At 33.3% G+C, this 21,061-nt stretch overlaps 1 protein-coding gene across 1 annotated transcript in view; it reads right to left on the bottom strand.

Annotated features, from left to right (window-relative positions):
• Positions 1-21,061, bottom strand: part of LOC118183832 (cytoplasmic polyadenylation element-binding protein 2-like) — a 141,984-nt gene that overhangs the window by 22,052 nt on the left and 98,871 nt on the right. The window contains exons 5-9 of the mRNA XM_085810109.1: positions 19,802-19,825; positions 19,515-19,697; positions 18,173-18,262; positions 7,887-8,005; positions 2,436-2,550 (exon numbers count right to left, since the gene is read on the bottom strand). Of these exons, the coding sequence (XP_085666235.1) occupies positions 2,436-2,550; positions 7,887-8,005; positions 18,173-18,262; positions 19,515-19,697; positions 19,802-19,825 (531 nt within the window). The remainder of the gene's footprint in view (positions 1-2,435; positions 2,551-7,886; positions 8,006-18,172; positions 18,263-19,514; positions 19,698-19,801; positions 19,826-21,061) is intronic.

Genomic DNA, 21,061 nt, shown 5'->3' with positions numbered 1-21,061 from the left:
TAGATTACAGTGCAAATTTATTAATTCAAGATATTTTAATTTATTCTATTAATTTATTTATTCTAGATTTTATTAAGTCTAGATTTATTAATTCATTACATATAGTTTTAACACACTACATGTATGTTTTCAAACGTTCTATGATGGTATACTTTTGTAGATAAATGATAAAAGCAGTTTGAAAAATATACCTCAGTGAAAGCTTTCTGTTAATGAATAAACAGAAATGCCCTTTAAAATATTGCTTGTATACTGTAATGATTTTGATGTATGACAGATAATGATATAAATAAATATTTTCTTACAAATGTGTCCCATCATTCCATATGTAGATATATATCTATAATCACAAAAGAAAATTTTATTGATTTTAAAATGCTTTTGAATATTCAACAGCTTTTATGGAAATTGAAAGCTACAAAACTTATTTAGAATTGTAGGCCAATTTTCTATAAATTAGATCTGATATTTTCAGTACAATTTCATTAGTTGATTTTATACACATTATATATATAAGATATATATGGAAGATTCTATACATTAAATCTTTAGAAACTTCTAACAAATTTTTACAAAATCCTTACAAAATATCACCTTTGTCTATAGAATTTCTATACATATCTCTATGTATAGAAAAATAGGACGAAATGGTCACTTCGTGCTGAAAACATGAAAGTTAAAAAAATGCAATTACCGTCCACAGGTATTTTGGCGTAAGACGCCATTATGGGATACAGTTACTATGGAAGGTGATGCAAGATTCCACAATTTGTGTGACACTTTGCACATTATTGCAATTGTTGGGGTAATTTATCTCATTCCTTTGTCTGTGCAGGGATGAGGGTATCCTTGTTTAGAAAAGGTCACTGTAAGACTCCTCTACAGAGAATCCCAAACATTTTCAGTGGGATTCAGGTTTGGAGAACTTGCTGGTCATACCAGATGTTGAATATCCTGGCTGTCTAGACACTCCTGGACAGCGACTGTTCGATGACATGTTATATTCTAGTCCATGAAAACAAATTTATCGCCAACAGCATCCCGGAACATGCAAACATGGGGCAGCAGAACATCATTGGCCACTCGTAGTCCCAGCTGTAAGCACACAGAGCGACGTATAGCTGTTGATCACGATCCCAGCCCATACCATGACACTACATGTAGGATACCTGTCCCTTTCCTGTATGTTTGCTGGACTATATACAGTACAACTCTCATGACAGATCAACTGGGATCTACAATACTATCCGATAACAGACTGAACCTCCTTTCATCCATGGTTACTACACAAGCCCAGTTGTCTTCCCTCAAATTGTCATGCTGATGACAACATTACAAATGGGCGGAATAGACAATGGAATGCACATATTAGGATGGCAGGCACTAGCCCTCCTTGATGCAAACACCTGACTACAATTTTTTTTTTTTTTTTTAGATTTGCTTGCCAGTTACAGCAAGTAACTGATTTACTTCCTCAGTAGCTGTGCCGCGTGGGTTCTTTTTTGTCAATAGCACTATGTAATACCTATCTTCTACAGGCATTGTACTGTGAACACCCCCTGATGTTTCATACACATTCAATTTGTTTGCAATGATTTCCAAAGACTTGAAACAACACTCAGGCTGATGAACTCCCTGGCAACATCTGTTATTTTTCACTCTTCTTCAATCTTGCCAATAATACAGCCATGCATAAAATCATCTAAGTGATGCCTGGAAGGCAAACCAGAAATTGTAAGTACGTCAATTGATTCTTTCCCATTAAATTTTGCTTTTGAACAACAATGCTTAATAAATGTGAAATCTTTTATATATCTTATCAGTGCTATACTGTGATGAACAATTTCAGCAATCCAAAATTTGTATACTCACAACATGTCTTACTGTGCCCTGTACTTATGCTTATTTCCACATTTCCCTGTCTTCTATTTTGTGGTTGCTATCACTGTTACTTTGATCACTTCTTAGTAATTGTTCACCACTGGCATATTGGCACAAATGAAATAATTTCAATCTTAATCTCATACAAAGAATTTTGGATACATCTGCAAGTACTTTGCTTTATTTTGTTTCGCGAGCCGCAACAACTCACACACATCAACATGACTTATTTTATAAAGGATAGTAAATATTATACTTCATTTTGATTTTCAGTCAGTGTAAGTCTACATCATTTAAATCATTAAAAAAGAGAAAATTTTAAAACATACCAATTTCTTATCTTGCAATACTTCTGGCCAACACTGTGTAAAAACAGAATACCAAAACAAACTTTGCAACTGATTTCTGTAATTTTTGCTCATGGGGAAATTTCATATTTCTTTTTGTTCATTTTGAAAGCATAAGGATCTTATTCTAGGGTATTTTGCCTTATTTTAAAAATCTTATAAAATATGTAACTTCTATCTTTTAATGGATGGAAAACAAATACTAACCAGCTTTCAGAGGTCGAGGAACTCCACCAACAAATACAGTTTTCCTAGGATCAAGAGGCATGGATGCATCTAATACAAAATCAGCATCACTTAGGCGCCATGGACGAATCTGTACCTATAAATTTTTAAAATAAAGGCAAGAGAAAATCAAAAGCTCGAAGATATTATCAATGAATAGTTAATAACACTGATTAAGGGAAAACTGTTCATTAATTATACTGATTAAGGGATTAATAATACTAATTAAGGGTTTATTAGTAAATTATTAAAGGAAAGCTGTTCATTTGGTGTGCTGAACACAAATATGACACTTAAAACTGCTGATTAATTCAAGGTTTAAAGATCCATCTATGTCAGTGATTCATATTGTGTTTCAGGGAATATGAGAAGTTTATCACAGCTACAAAGAATAATTTTATCATAAGCTTTTTTCATGCATTTTAATTTCTTATTTATTGCCTATACATATACAGAGAATGTCAACTAGATGGTATGTCATATGCTTGCTGTATTAATTAGGTATCCAAATTAAACCTTTGACATGCGGTGGTCATGCCCTGAAACCACCAATTTTCGAATTGTTTTCTCCTCTTCCTTCCAAATTTTTTGAGTGAAAATCAATTTATTACTGATCTTTTATCTCTAAATAACACAAAATGACTGCAGAATCATACATGTTTTAGGTCTTAGTACTTCAAATCGGATGCCTTTTAAAATTCATTTTCAATGAGACAAAATAACTTCCTTTTATCAATATAAACAACTTTAAATTTTAGAAGTTATTCCTCACACATCATGATTGCTATCATAAACAATAAAAATAGCAATAATTAAAGTGCATATATATAAAAAACCCTCTATATGTATGGCATTTGCCTTGTGGTTTCAGGGCGCGACCACTGTACCACTGAGCATTGTGTCACAATGCTCTAGAGGCACGGTGGTCGCGCCTTGAAACCACTGCTCTTCACAATGGCATTTGCTTGCTTCTCAAATAGGAATGTTTTTCTACCCGGATATAGATAAGGGGTTTTGAAACCACAGAGTTATTTTATTACTAAACAATACATGCACCTGCTCAGTAAAAAGGTCTTTCTTTTCCAGAGACTTTTCTCTGACATCAACACACTTGCTCCCCAAGCTAGTATTGTGATTTTATAAATTATTTCCTGTGGTTTAAACTTAACGTAAATATACTTTGCTATAATTAAAAATAGAAATCGCGTAAAGTTTTATTTAAATTAAAAATATTTTGTGAATATTTTGGGACGAGACACGAATAAAATAAGTATGAATGGGAAACGAATGATTCATACCAAAGCCAAAGAGACCAAGCCCCCCCCCAATTAACATAAAAAAACACCCCAAATTTCATATGCCAGATAAAAGAAACTAAATAACGCTGGATATATACCAGTGAAATTGAGATCCAGGCAGTGTACATTTTGTAGCACAAGAAAGAAACATCATAGAAGAAGACACATGTGCGAAATGTGCAATGTGGGTCTATGCATGTACGAAAAAGACAAAACATGCTTTGTACAGTGTCACAAAGAATATTTGTTCTTTGGGGGAAAAAAAAAAAAAAAAAAAAAAAAAACTGAGTCTTTTTTTTTAATCCTTATTTTACTGAGTTTTTTAATCAATTTAGCCAAACGTCTTTATTATGTAGGTACTTATATTTTCACTGCTATAGAAAAATTACATAAATGTTTATTTTTAATTTTTTTTCTATTTACTTTGTAAAATAATGTAAAAAAAATATATATTATGCAATTCCTACATACATTTTTTAAAATTCGTAAATTTCATCATTTATTGGAAATGTGCACAGAGAAAGGTAAGTTTTTTCCTCTACTAACTAGGTAAGTTTCAAAGTCCTAGACATGCGGTGGTTTCACAGTGCGACCACCACCCACAGAACAATGGGCATTTTACAATGAGTAGATTTTTTTCACTCATATATTATTTGTCTCTAGGATCATAATATTCAATTTCTAGAGATTATAATTAAAAAAATTATAAAAATAATATCACACGGGTTAAAGAGACATTTGAAAATTGAGAACTATAACAAAGGTTCCAATTTCATTGTCATTTTTATATTCACTGTCAAAAATTCCATACAGAAATATATTAAGCATCAAGGATACATAAATGTCAAAATTTATGATTCTAAGCAATCTAATAATAAAATGAAATATACTGACATTGTAGATATTAGGTATTTTTTGGAAGTAGGAGATGTGAAAAATGAGCAACGCCTTCGCCGAGAATCGAACCACCTCTGGAATATGTGCCCAGTGTGCAGACCACTACACCATGAAGCCACGCTAAGAAGGCGGGAGAAGTACCTTATACACTCCCTCTTTTTTAAAGGGTGACAGGGGTTTTAGGGTACCTAATCGCCAAATCCTGGGTGTAGAGAATCATCATCCACCACCCATTTAGTTCGGGCGCCACTGTAGAGACATTAGGTATTTTTTGGAAGCACAAGACGTGAAAAATGAGCAACGCCTTCACCGGGAATCAAACCACAGACCTCTGGAATATGCACCCAGTGTGCAGACTACTACACCATGCTAAGAAGGCAGGAGAAATACCTTATAACATTAATAAAAATAATAATTTTCATATTATTGTGAGGTGACTTGTTTTGCTTGTCTAATAACATTAGAAGACCACACATTTTTTACAGTGGCCTAGACACAAGGGCCTATTTAGTTGGCTCATATCTTGGACACTTTATATGTGTGACAGTGCCATTTTGCCCAGCTCCATCCAAATCCACCTGACTGGAAGCGCGAATCAAAGGGTCTCCATCCCACTCACCCTAAGACAACCTCTTAAGAGCACTTTCATTTTGACAGTATTTTAAGTGCTCTCATATTGCAAAGACACTATACACATGCAAACATCATGCATTCTGAGATTCAAACCCATACTCCGGGTTATTCCAACTGACTTTTTTAATCACTATACAAACAGGGCAGCTGATAGTCTTATATTTGCATCAAAAGTATGAAACTTGCCAAAAAAATATAATGCAAGTTTCTAAAGGTGCAGCTGCATTTTGTTTGAGGTAAATGCTTTTGTTTTGCAGTGACTAGAACACAGTACATAAAGCATATTAAAAAGAAAAGTTTTCAGGTTTTTCCAATAAAATTGCCTATTATATAAATTAATATTTGTAAAAGCAGCTTTTTTAGCAGTAGTTCCATCAGAATTTATTTTTCACAAAATTTAACATCTATAACATTTTTAGAAAGATACACAATACCATGAGTTGAGGCCTATAGGGTGATTCATAAAGAAGTATACAGTTTCAATGCACTATAAATCAAGAAGAATGTAAGATATTATATTACCTTTAACAGAATTGTACAAAATTATTTTAAGTTTTGTTAGAGATAGTCACAGATGTTCTATGTGTGAACTCTTAATCACACAAATACACATCAAGCCGTTAATTCATTTCCACTCAAATGCGTGTTAAGATATCTGAATCAAGTCCATCAATAGTGACTGTGGCACAAACAGCCCATAATTTAAAATTTTTTCATGCCATTGATAGACAGATTTTTATTGTTGGAGGTTCTTTTCTGAATCGCGATCAAAAATGCCGTTGCACAGCAGCTGTGGATTCTGTTTAGTTAAATTGAAGAACACAAAAAAGCCTTCTTCCCTGCAGACACTGCCATTTTGACTGACTAGTCACATGACATGCATGCTTTTATCTACATCACTTCTGTCAGGGGCAAGACAAACTTTAAAGGGCTGTTCCCTACTGGGGTTTATCTGAGCTAATGGCGTCAACCAGCTATGCTATGCCTGCAGTTCCGATTTTTTAACTTGCTGCCCTATGGGAAAAAACTGGTTTTGGAGATGGGTCGGCTATGTCAGTTCTGTCCATTAGCTCTAAACCCCACTGGTAATGACCCTTAAGAGCACATCTAACTAATGGGTTTTGCTCAAGTGGTGCAAGACGTTGAATGTTACTGCTTTACAGCACCTAGAAAGTGTATACTTCTTTATGAATCACCCTATATAATGTCCTAAATCTCAAAACCCATAAAGCATAAGGGACTATCATTAAATTGCTTTAGATTTTCATAGTTAAAAAAAAGTAACATAAATATGTATATAGAATGAAAGAGAATAAAACACTATAATAGTGATGACTAATGCATTTAAGAAACAAGGATACCATATAACTTTAAGTTTTTAAAATAGTGTAATTTTTTTTTTGGCATTAAGTAAAGAGCCATATTAATCCCCTTATCCATTCATTTGACATCAATGATATGTAGCAGGCCCAAAACCATCTCTCCTCTAACAAATGGCCATAACGGTGTGAAGCATTAAAATATGGCTGTTCATGCATGTTCAGTTCTATCATCAACTTAGAGAAAATCACGACTACAAGCACCTGTAGCCTTTTTTCAAACATATGAAACCAAACATGGGAGATACACTGGTAACTGCAAATCAAATATACATGCTCAGCTTACAAGCCACCTACTGAAGAGGGCATTTTAGTTCTCTCAGATTTGGTTTGATGCTATAAATATACTGGGAGGTGTTCATGATCACTAGTGGTTAGAAGTATTTGATGATTCTTTCTTTCCATATCCATAGTACTTGATTAAAATTTGCATTCATTCTGCTTCTAGCATTTTCTCTGTTCTTGTTAATGCTGCTATAATCATATTACAGTAAAAACTTGGTTTACAAATTTAATTCATTCCTGAAAGACATTCATCAAACGGAATTTTTGTTTTCCCACACAGAAATTAATGTAAAATAAAGTAAAAATCTAAAGTGTACAAAATCTCCACTGGGAACCCAATCTAGCCACAATTTCCTCTAGGTTTACAGTCCTATAAATCACTTGTTGCCAGACTTTGTTAATAAGAGTTAAGCGATGGACAAAATTGAAATGATGTTTCTAGAAGTCCCTAAGTAAATTGTTGGCAAAGATTATCTCTATATATTTATGAAAGTCATATGTTATAGACTTAAGTGTTCATAATTCGAGATACCATTTGTCAACCAAAGTGTTTTTTTTTTTTTTTTTTTTTTTTTTTGCTCAGATAAATTGTTTGCAGATGAAACTGTTTGTAAATTGAGGCTTTTATTATGCAACAAGAATGCATACAATAGTGTGAAATATATTCAGCATTACTTTATTCAGTATTATGCTATGCAGTGCAGATAGTTCATGTATATTTTATTAAAACATTGGTAATATCTTAAACCAGTGCATACATTACAAATTAAACTTGATTGTATTTAGGTAATCTGCCCAAATATCCTGTTTTATAGTCTGATATCTTGAAATATCAATTATTTTGGAACATATTACCTGCAGATACTGTAGTATTTTTTACAACACGATAGTAAATTACAGTCCCCCAAAAGAAACTAAAACATTATGCACATAAAACTAACCGGTTTATCTTTAATTGTTGGGCTAGAAACACATAAATACAGTTTTTCATCTTCTTGAATGCACGCATCAATTAAAGCTTGAACAGATGATTCATCTTGAAAAAGAAGGAAAGCATAACCTAAAAGTAAAAACAGGAAGTTTTACAATATAATTTGTTGGCGTATTTTTGGAAAATGAAAAAGCATAATGAGAAATGTATGAATGAATAGTATTTCAGAAAACAATAGAAAGAAAAAAAATTAATATGTAGCTTACATTACATTTGAAAAACTCATATTTATAGTTCTTTTTTTCCTCCCTCTTTAAAAAATAATAATTTCTTTCTGATCCATACGATAATTCACATTTGTAAATAATAATAATAAAAAATAATAAAACTATGAAAACTTTATCAGTACAAAGCACTCCAGTGATAATGCTATAGAAAAGAATGCTAAAGGAGATAAATGTTAATGTTATACATTTTCTTAATCAATTAAATCTGGACAATTAATTAAAAAGACTCATACTGGTCATTTGCTGTACAACATGGAATACAAAGTGATGCAATTAATTTTTAAAATAAAATTTATGATATAGTTACCAATGCCTAGACTTGTTAAATGAAAATTGGCGATTTTGATATATTCTGCATTTATATGCATAGTATCACTTTAGTTCCAAATCAAAGGAAAAAAATAGCAATGTTTGCTTGCATACCATTTTCACAAAGATATGCAGGGTGATGATAAACTGTTTTTGAAAAATAAAAGTTATGATAATACCCTATCAAGATGAACAATATTGGCAATGAACCCAGTGCTGTATTCCAATTAGACAATCAGAAAATCACAGAGACAAATGTTCAAATTCAACAGTGAAAACTTTTAACAGAAAAAAAAGTTAGTTAATGAAATCATGAGTTGGACAATCCCATTCATAGCAGAGAAAGCCTCTTATAAAGTAGATGCTTAAAATGGCATCCAAGGGTTGCCACTGCATGGTTCACACTGACTGATCAATAACTGGTGCAGCCACTCACAGATTTCTGATTTTGTGCTTAGTTTCAGGTGTGCAATAACAATTCTCAGGACAAGATTTCCCACCATCTCACAGGTGTTTTATATACAAATGATTTCATGTGCCTCTAGCCAGAAGAAGTGCAGGGAATTTAGGTCTGATAAGAATGAAGGCCAAGCCACTGGTTAACAGTGCCTAATCAACTTTCTGGGATATGTGGCACTCGGGAAGTGTTGGATGAAGATGGTAAAGTATGCTAGGGTTCCATTATGCATAAACCACATGTTCACATGAGTGAAACAGCTTCCAACAAACTAGGAAGCACTTGGTCCAGGAAAACACGGTATACTGAATTTGGTTATATACACGACAAACATTCTGAAAACAAGCAAGGAATCATTAGGCAGTCACCAAAGTTACCTGCCCAGATGTTCACAACAAATCTCTGCTGGTATTTATGATGGGCAGTGACATACGGATTGTTTTCAGCACAGACACGTTCACTGCAAAAATGCCCTATCTCTCATAAACAAGGCATTATCACTCAGGCAGAAAACTACAGACTGGTGGTTGCCACCCGCAGCATCCACCTCCCTAAACTCTAGTTGCCAAGCATAACTGATGATGTATAAAGACTTGACATTCAGAATCTGGAAAGGGTGCATGCATGCCTCATGTACAACATTCCATATTATATTGGTACTAACACCAGTACCAGATGCCACCACTGGTGTACTTGTAGAAGAAGCTACAGTAGACCTCTTGAAGACACTCTTCCATTTTTGGCATCTGCACATTTGGCTGATGTCCTATATCTCTTGAAGATAACAAATGAACCAGTCTTAGAAAGTCTTCTATCAACATGTATGAAAACGGAATGGCAATATGACACAGCAGAAATCGCTCATTGTATGATCACTGTATTTCATGTCTACACCCATTTGCTTGACAATACATTAGCTGTATATCTGTCTATTCTTTATACATATAATCCACTATGGTTTTCACAAATTTATTTCAATGTTTTCATGGCAATAATCTGTAACATTCAGGGTGTGAAGCTTTTAAAGAACAGTATTTGCATGCTCTGGCTTCCTACTAAACCTTGTTGAACCAATCACCTGCAACTGTCAATGTTTTAATTTCACTGAAAATCTGCATATGGTAAATACTTGATAGTGATGTTTTGAAGATGTGTCACTCATCTGGCAAATTGGAAATGAAGCCAGAAGTGATGACTTGGGTTTCTTAGACATGGTTCCAAGTTGTTCTTTACTGACCCACTGAGCAGAATGCGACCCTGGGCAGGGCCGAATAAAGGGCGATTGAAGCGATTGGGTCCAATCAGGCCCCGCATTTGATAGGGCCGCACGTTACCATTAAAATGAACACAAAAAAAATTTCAAGATTTAAAGCAAATTGTTTTTGACGATAATGGATAAATTATGAATTATTCAAATAATTAAAAATATATTTATTTTAAGTTCTAGATTGCTGGAGGAGATTTATTAATGTGTTTATTATTATATAATATGTACTTTATAATATAGAAAACTGATACCCGTAAAAGTTCATGTCAAATGTATTGAATTTAATCGGGATAGTCCTATATTAGAGAGATTTTGCACTACATACGTGAATGCAATGAATGTGGGAAATGCAATGAAAAGACTATAAATTTTTAGTATCACTGGTTTTTTGGTACGATTGATTTACTGTTCAAAGTCAATTATATTAGCAAGGAACTTCAAAGTGAATCTGTAGACGTATCCATTGCACTTTCTTCATTTGAAAAACATTAAAAATGGTTAAACAACTACAGAAATGTTGGATTTGAACAAGTTTTAGTTCAGGCAAAAACTCTTTGATTTGGAAGAAAAGATTTGGAAGTATCAACAGAATTTCGAAATAAAAGGATTCGGAAAAGAAAGAAACATTTCAATTATGAAGGCGATGATGAACCTATTGAAGACCCGATAGATGCATACAAGATATCTTTTTTTAATGTTGTTTTAGATAAAGCTACAGAATCATTAAAAGATTGTTTTGAACAATTAAAAAATCATAATGAATTATTTGGGTTTCTGGAAATATTTCAAAATATGGAAAAAGAAATACTTGAAAAACATGCAGCTGAATTAGAAATTTCTCTAACAGATTCTAAGTTAACAGAAAATGATGTACCAAAGGTGAAAGAAGCAGATATAGACGGAAAAATGTTAGTTGAAGAAATGGAAGCTTTGAAATCTATTTTTCCTTCAGAATTTTTGGAAAATCCGTTTAAATTGTTCAAATTTTTATCAGATAATGACAGAGCAACAGCATTTCCAAACTTGTTTATTGCTCTCCGAAAATTCTTAACAATTGCAGTAAGCATTGCTTCTAGAGAAAGATCATTTTCCAGGCTAAAATTAATAAAAAAACTATCTGAGAATGACAATGAATCAGGATAGATTAAATAGTTTAGCAATTATGTCGATTGAAAGTGAAGACACAAGAAAATTAGATTTTCAAACAATTTTAGAAGAATTTACAGAACAAAAACTTAAGAAATATGTAAATTCAAGTATTCATATTCGGTGATGTAAATTTATATTCAATAAATGTTTTTGTATTTTGAACATTTTTATTTTTTAATATATGTAGAAGTTTACCTGTCTGATGATCCATGACATTTGATATATTTATATATATACTGAATTTGAATTTCATTTAAATATTTAATATATAGAGAGGGCTCCGCAAAAAAAAATACAATCGGGCCCCGCACCTATTCGATCCGGTGCTGACCCTAGGTTCCATGGCAAATACTGGTTTCAATGGGTACTCTTACCTTTTTTTTTTCGGGGGGGGGGGGCAGCAATTTACAAATACTCCACATTTAAAACTGTTCATAATATAACCTTAGTGTTGATTTTAAATACTAAGATGGCATATGCATTTTTAGAAATGTTTTGAATGGATCTCGCTTCTTCCAAGAAGCATTACTGTATAAGCATTTCATCAGTTTCTTTCTCATTGCATCCTCAATAACTGATATTCTAGCAGAATCCAGTGTACTGGCATGATAGAACATTAACTGAAAATGTTTTCTTGATGCATTTTAAGACGGAAGAGATACAAAAAAAGAGAAGAAATTATAAGGCTTTTTCTTTCCGAGTTCCGACTTAAAGATCATGCAACTGGAATAACATCCAGACACTTCACATGAAAATATGAATTGCAATAAAATGAGAAGTGGGAGGTATTATGCATTGATAGTATACTGATATTAAACTGAGCCAAGTGGTACGGTGGATGACATTGGGCCTAAGTTTTGAGTGAAATACCTGCCTTAAGATACTTCAGCTGATAGATGATACTTATTGGCTTGCCTGTAGCAGTAATTGATTTATGATTGCCTAGCAAATGACCTCAATTAATTTGGGGGAAACTTCTTCTAAAGAGGTAAAGTTAATCTGTGATTCTTACTTTCTTAAGAGTTGTTCCCACTGGGGTACATCTGAGCTAATGGAGTCAGTTTCATGTGTCGACTAGCTCTGCTGTACCTGCAGTTCAGATTTTTCAACTTGCTGCCCTATGAGAAAAAACTGGTTTTGGAGATGGGTCAGCTGTGTCAGTTTTGTTCGTTAGCTTGTAAGGATCCTAAGTTTTACTTATGTTTACTTTATTTTAAAACTGTACTATCACTTCTTATTTTCTACTTCCAGCCAGAATTAAATGCTTTAACTTGTTTATGCAAATTGTCTTGCTAACGCCCAAGTATTTAAGTTGTGGCTTTTTGCCAAGAGAATGAGAGAAGAAGATTTAGGAAGCGAGCCGCTTGCCACTGCAGGCTTACAAGTTTTTTACTCGGTTGCTGTTTGCCTTTAAGGCCAGAGGTTTAGCCCTCTTGATATTTGAAAACGTATTGTAGTTTCAGCAGCTCGGCATACTACATACGTATGTACCGAAGCCAATTTGGTGCGTCAAGACCACAGCAGAGGCAAGAGCACGGCTACGGAAGCAAGTCGAATCAGTGGTCAAAGAAACCCGAGTATCCAAAAACAACCGCCGAATGTCGACAGTTCAATAATAAGCCAGAAAAAAGTTTGAAAGCCAGCGGAAAAAGAAGAAAAAAGATATAAACTAAAACGGATTTCTGCTGACAGGAGGGTGTGGAAGTCCGAAGGGCAAGAAAATCCCTCTTCCTTCAAGCTCAATACAGTGATTGTGAAAAATTTGATTATTCTAAAGATTGAAGTTTTGGTGAACAATATTCCAGCCACCGCACTCCTGGATACAGGCACGCAGTGTTCTCACATTACACATAAAGGAAAACTACCAAGTTCTCGAAAAGCCAGCCTATTCTCAAAAATTAAACTACTAAAGTACAAAGACTCGTCAGGACTTCGGCAATTCCGGATTTGGGATTTTTCTGGATATTAGATCATCAGTTTAACTCTAGTAAGATAGCATGTAAAAATTATAAAATTAAAAATATGAAATCGTGATTTATGAAATAATGAAGTATTTATGATCTAAAGGGTATCAAAATTCACAAAAAAAAGCTTAATATTTATTTGTTTATCTTATTAAGCATTTCTTTCAATGTAAATTGTTTAAGTTGCTTTGTTTTTTATGCTAATACTTTCTCTTTAATTCTGTAGACCAGCGTTTCTTAAACTTTTATCAGTTGTGACCCCTTTTTATCACTGAGATTTTTTCATGACCTACAGGACCCCATAATATTTACAAAAGTGTTGCGAGACTCCATAAGTATTGCACAAATCCGGCACATGCAGTTTGTCGAATTTGGTATACTATTTCAGTTTTAGGTCAGTAACTTTAATTTCTAATTTTAAGACATAGAACAATGTGAAAATTTTAAATAAGTAACAGACGAAAAGACAGCATCACATGCAAAGCAAGGAAAATGAACGTTTATATTATAAAAAGAATGCATCGAAACGTTTTCGCTTTTTTCTTTGTCTGTATTGTCTTATCTTTATTTATTTTCAGATACATTGTGTAAAAATATTTGGTAATTGTAAAATTATTAAAGAAGTATCAAAACTGCTAAAATTTTTGGCGACCCACAGCTTAAGAAACCCTGCTGTAGACAGACATAATCTCTTGTTCAGTTACGCTGTTGATGTCCTGTAACTGCTGTTTCGAGAATTCCGACTAACTTGTCAACCAAAATTTTCTCGTTTTCAGTAACTTCTCTGTCACTTTCTTCCCTATTGGTAGCAGTATTTTCTGGATCTAGAACCATACTACAGATTTTGCATTCATTAATTTATTGATGTTTGAGAAGCATTGTCATCACAATGAAAAACTTCTTTTATATCATCTTCATTTATTACTGCTTCTCCACATTTCTTTAGAAAAATCCGTTAATTGGAAAATTTCACTTTTGTTTTGCGATATGCAAAACCCTTTAAAATTAGTGTCTATCATCATCAAATTTAGCTATCCTTTACTATACAGTTTTGGCTATGCATCATGAGCTTGGCGACTAATGACAAGTTGTTCTGTTAAATTTTATCTTGCTTCTATTGTGCACTGAGACAATTAAGCCTGAATTGTATTAGTTTAGTTTCTTATTATACTTATGTCTATTTCTTGCACATGTTCAAGGCTTATCAGAGTTCTGAATAAATAAATTTCCACATATACTTAAACCTTATTGAGGGCTGGTGCTCAATAAGGCTTAAATATATGTATTAAGTATCATACCGCCTGATGCAGTTTCTGTGGGTCCTAAATTCTGCGACTCGGTGTGGCCATAAGAGCCCTGGCACTGGTTCTGGGTTTATGTGAATAACAAATCAGTTGATTCAGAAGTCAAACAACAAAAATCGGCGTTAATTCACAAAATTTTCACAGGACTAGTTTCGATGGTTTTACCGAACCATCATCTTCAGCTGCAAAACCGCAAATGAAAAAGATAGGAAATGATGTTTAGATAAGATAAGAAAGCCTGGACAAGAATAAGCAAGTGGCGCCATCTGTTGGCGAAACCAGAACTAAAACATAATTTCTCTAAAAGCCGAAGGCAAATTTGGATTGGAATTAGGATCGTTAACTAGAACAGAAAGATTTTTATGAATGTGAAATGCCTCTAGAAAATCCAGTTCTCCAATGGAAGATGTTTTTTGAATAATTTTGGCAGCAGAAAAATTGAAAGTGTGATTTTCGGACCAACAATGTTGAGCAACAGAAGACTTCTGTGTTTCCTTTTTTCTAACATATGCCTCATGTTCTTTGACGCGAAATTTTAAGGCTCTCTTAGTTTGGCCAATGTAAATTAAACCGCACTGGCAAGGAATCCTATAAATACCCCAGGAATTCATATCCAGAATGGGGTCCTTGAGTATAGAATTTGGAATTCCATCAATTAGCTATAAAGTTGCACATATTTTGCAGAAATTTAACTTTCGGGTTGTTTACTCTCCCATCAATAAAATTCCAAATTCTATACTCAAGGACCCCATTCCGGATATGAATTCCTGGGGTATTTATAGGATTCCTTGCCAGTGCGGTTTAATTTACATTGGCCAAACTAAGAGAGCCTTAAAATTTCGCGTCAAAGAACATGAGGCATATGTTAGAAAAAAGGAAACACAGAAGTCTTCTGTTGCTCAACATTGTTGGTCCGAAAATCACACTTTCAATTTTTCTGCTGCCAAAATTATTCAAAAAACATCTTCCATTGGAGAACTGGATTTTCTAGAGGCATTTCACATTCATAAAAATCTTTCTGTTCTAGTTAACGATCCTAATTCCAATCCAAATTTGCCTTCGGCTTTTAGAGAAATTATGTTTTAGTTCTGGTTTCGCCAACAGATGGCGCCACTTGCTTATTCTTGTCCAGGCTTTCTTATCTTATCTAAACATCATTTCCTATCTTTTTCATTTGCGGTTTTGCAGCTGAAGATGATGGTTCGGTAAAACCATCGAAACTAGTCCTGTGAAAATTTTGTGAATTAACGCTGATTTTTGTTGTTTGACTTCTGAATCAGTATTTATTCGGCGTGTTATTGTGTCTTAACAAATCAGTTATTCTTAATTCAAATAGCCCTAAATGTAATCTTTGGGTCTATGAGTATCATCTACAAAATGTAGTTTTAGCACATGGAAAGAAATTTTTGATATATTTTTCCTCATCAACATTTTTAGCGCATTTAACTCAAATCTGTAAACATCGTCAAGCGTAATGTCAACATAAAAGGTTACCATACTCCTTTACTATTCAATTACTAACAAAACAAAAAAAAGTTTTAGGGATCGCTATACAAGTCATTACTCAAGTTGTCATGTTTTGATAAACATGCAGTGATGAAAGGAAAGTATAATAAATAATGATTCGCCAGGTTGGCGTCAGATCAACGATGTATTTATGTAGAATGTTTCGGTTAAGATGTGTGCCAAGCAGATATGCAGCAATGAAGCCAAATCACTGATCGTACAAATTTATGCTAAAATGATTGTTTCTTCAAGAATAAGGTATTTTATTTTGTGTCGAAGTGAAATTAAGAATCGGGACTCTACAGATGCTTTATTATCTGTAGGGGGGGATAAAATGCGTATGCGTAAAGGATACGAGAAGAACTTTGTTGGTGGTTTTGAGGTCTGGATTTTAGATAATTCCAGATAATGGAGATCTGGATTTCGGACTTTGTACTGTAATATACAATGGTCTTAGCTACTGCTTGGTAAATAACTGGTTACTGCTTTAAGGTCACCAAACAAGAATAGCTCTAATTCACATTTTCGAAAGTTGCAAGGAAAAAAAAAATAAGCAATGAAAAGGGTAGTCCAGAGCAAATAATCAATTTTATCAGAAAATTGAAAGAAAGCTAGTATATTGAACTGTAGCTGCAGTATTGTATAATATTAATCGCATGTTTGTGGGGTTCTAATTTTTTGTCTAACAGCTACATGTGTAGGAACCTCGAAGGCATGCTAAGAAGGCGGGAGAAATACCTTATATGTTCTCTCATTTAGAGGGCGACTAGGGATTAGGAGACTCAAACATTAAATCTTGGTGGTGGAGAATCATTATCCACCACCTGTTTTAGTTCGGGCGCTACTGTCGCTACTGTAAGTTATTTGGAAGCAGTATATGTGAAAAATGAGCAATGCCCTTGGCGAGACTCAAACCACGGACCTCTCGAATATGCGCCGAGTGTGCCAACCATTACACCACAAAGGCATGCTAAGAAGATGGGAGATATACTTTATATGTTAATAAGTACATATTTATGCTAGATCAAAATTTTTTAGTAATATTAAGAAATCATATAAATTATTTTAGTTTCTAATCTAAAAATTAATAAATTTACATACTAGTTTTTAATTGATTACTTTTATACTTCACTTATATAGCTATTCAAAAATTACTTTTTAAAGAAATATTTGTGTATAAAACTAAATTATTTTATCACTTACTAACAACTACGCATTTTATTGCCTACAATTCAAACTTTGATTGCTTTAAGCAAAAATATATTACTTTAAGTTCTGCAAGCACAAAACAGCAAAATAAAATAGTTAGATTAGATTTATGAAAAGCAGCAAATGACAAACAGAAAATACATTCTTTGCAAAAATTAATTTTTTGTCCAGGAATATAGAATAAATAACAAAATTTTCAAGCAGGAAAGGGGAAAAACAAAGTGTGATTTATAACTCTTCAAAAGAAGATTGAATGGTATATTATGGTACTGTAACACATTCTGTATTTAAAATTCAACAAGTTTATGTGCAACTATATCTATGAGCACATATAAAACTTCTCTTTTTTTTATTAACTAATAATTTAAACAAACTTGTGAGCTGTGAACAACATATGTAAACAATGAATTTTCTTCACTTTAATGGCGTTATCAAATCTTATGACTCATGGTGGAATAAGAGACTTTTCTGCAAAATGTGTTTCTTCAGACTTGTTTGAATGGGAGGTTTCTAGCTAAAAAAGTTGCATTCAATGATCTGTTGTGCATACGTAGCTCCAATATGTTATGATGCAAAGGAAAAAAATTGCACTTCTAGCTTTGTATTGCATAGAAGAGGAATCATTTTTCCCTTTGTACTTCTGGGAACAGCATGTTTTTTGAAAAGTTCCTTAGTTGCACATTGATAGATCTGGTAAAGAATATACATAACCACATGTGATACCTTTATGTACTGCATGCAGCATTATACATATTTCCACATTTCAAAATATTCCATCAGTTGCAATCACTACTTTCAAACAGCATAAAAATAAAACTAGATCGCATCTTCATTATTAGCTTACCTTTAGGTGGGAAATAGGATTTGCTTTCAGCTTTATGAGGCCAATCCACTACAAGAGGGCCAAAGCGTCGAAAACTTGCTGTTATTTCCTCTGTTAAAAATTGTATATATATGAGAAAAAGAGAGGCGATGTAAAATTCTTGTTTATATATATATATATATATATTCTCACACATAATAAGGTGATCCAAAAGGTGACAGAAAAGTAAAAAAATAATAATAATAATAATAAAAAGTTATAGGCAGCAGCATGATGAGATTTTCACAGAAATGCACAAAATGAAATGGAATTCTTTTTAATGGTGAAAAATTTTTATTGCCAAGATAGTTACATTTTTTACCAACATGTGGCACACTTCATTTCTATCAAAAGTACAGTTTGCAACAGAGCTGAACTTTAGATTTTTAAAGTGACAGCTGTCATTCATGACAATGGTCATGAGACATGGCATGATATTCTGCCCAGCATCAAAGACAATTTCAACTGTAATTCCTTTTACATGTTGATGAATAACTTCTTTCATTATAGCCAGTAACATCAGCTGAGCTCTACACCTGCCACTTCAAACAGCTCAATAACAAAAATTCACTAGATCTAAGGTCTGGAGACCTAGATAGCCACTGGTGCGGGAAAGAGTTATTCAGGACACATTCACCATCAAATATGTAATAACTCAGAAATTGTTGGCAACAGATGTTGAAACATACTAAAAAAATTGCAGATGTGTCTGAATTAATAATATTCCTTTTGTATTTAGGTCAGCAATCCTACTTAATTATGCAACACAAAATAAAATCACTGCAAAAAGTGTGCTTATTCGAGTACAACTACATCAGCACCGATTATAATTTTGATACATAATCCTGAAAAGAGATGACACAGCAAGCCAGATATCAAGAAGCAGAAGCGAAAAATGGTGTCTTTCAAAATGGTAAACTAGTTCAAAAGGAGAAAGGTTTTAGTGTGAAATCTTCTCAATGGCTATTAAAAATTTCGATATCGTTTGATTAAACTTCAGTTTCCCACAAATAAAGGATGGAAAGGGGAAATATCTAAATTAAAATAGAGTTAAGGTACAATAGCAAATTACAGTTAGAATTTTGCTTTATATATTTTTATGTTATTTATATACTGATACATACAACAAATGTAACATTTTCAATCAGAAGTTGCCAGTTTGGGTTAAATATTATGCATATATACCCACTAACTAGTTTAAAATAAAATAATCATACTCTAACTAGTACAATTTTAGTGTATCTTTATCCCAAATCATGGATGCAAGACTTATAAAATTTGTAAAATATGTAAATTTGCAAAACTTTCAAAATTCATAAAATACCTTCATCAATATCAGGTGGAAGACCACCAACAAATACTTTGCGTGAATATCGTTCTCCAGTTTCAGAGTTTCTTGGAGCATTCGGGGACATATGAAGTGAGCTAAATGAAGTAACAATTTGATCTAATTGAACATCATCTAATAAATGATTGTCTTCAATGCCAGTAAAAAATGGAGATCTTCCTAATAAAATGAAACAAAGAGTTAAAAAAAAGGAGGTTATCATATGCAAGGTAAGGAAGAAGACTATTTCAAAATACAAGTGTTACAATGCTTGAATAACGTACCTCGCCGTCTTCCATAACTTCGAGCTGCGTGAAAAGGTAACAAAATTTAAGTCTTCAGATCATTCTAACGTACTATATAAATTTTTTAAACAAAGGATTGCATCATAAAGAAATGCAGAAAATATTGGTGCATCAATACAGGTTAATACTATGCAACACATACAAAGCAGTGATGAATTCTACATAAGCATATGACTATAAGAATAGCACTGAAATAAGTGCAAAGAGGTGATTATAGAAAGAATCAAGTAACATAGCTACTACTGCAAAATGTTAACTTATTTTCTAATATCATTAATGCAAGGAGGGGGGACTATGAAATATTCAAATCACTTACAAAGGCAATAAAAGAATGTAAAAAAGAACACTATACTATAAAAAATACAGTTGCGAGTTTGGAAAAAGCATTTTATGCAACAAATTCAGACTTAAACCAACGAGTATATTACATGGGCAAACATGAGTATTTGGCTAGTTTTAAGTGCAATAAGATACCCACATTAAAGGATAATTTGCAGAATTTTTTTGGTAATATATGATATAACTTCCTAGAGATATTACCGGGGGGGAACACTTAGCTGACTGGATATTTGGCCGACACGGACAGTTAGATGGCAAGACATTTAGCCCACACACACACATTTAACCAAGCGGACACTTAGCTGACATGGACATTTGGCCGACAGAACATTTAACCAGCATGTTCTTGTTGACTAAATGTCTCTGTCGGCTGACAGGACAGTCAGCCAATAGAAACACTTAGCCAACAAGACATACAGCTGACAGGATATTTAGTCAACATGACATTTTAGCGGACAGCATGCTTAGTTCACAACACATACATACAGTCCCTTCCCAAAAGTGACATTTTAGTAAAATTTGTACATATTTATCTGAAAAAAAAAAAAAAAAAAAAGGCTGTCTCCAGGTTACCTGATGAGAAGATTTATGAATAAGTACCATATTTTTTAATGTTAAAGAAACTCTGGATTTTAAAATTAAACAGCAACTTTACTTTGGTGCAGATTTTGAAAATAATTTTGAAAGTAATGAAATATAAGTCTCTATATTTTGGTTTGTTTTATTTGATTATGAGAAAGCACTTGCTATCTGCCTAAGGGAAGGAATGCCTCTGTGGAGGAATTTGTAGGGAAAACTGATTCCTATAGATGTTATGCATAGGGGAAAGCTAAGAAAGCACCCATGCATGCAGCCAGCCTGTCTGTCAGGATTTGAATGCTGGACTTAACCAGAGTCTAG

This window comes from Stegodyphus dumicola, chromosome X2, assembly GCF_044657685.1.
Source record: "Stegodyphus dumicola isolate Sdum_Otavi_A_Nest chromosome X2, ASM4465768v1".
Taxonomy (NCBI): Eukaryota; Metazoa; Arthropoda; class Arachnida; order Araneae; family Eresidae; genus Stegodyphus; species Stegodyphus dumicola.
Note: the sequence above shows the minus strand (reverse complement) of the source record. Positions and strands in the feature narration are given on the sequence as shown.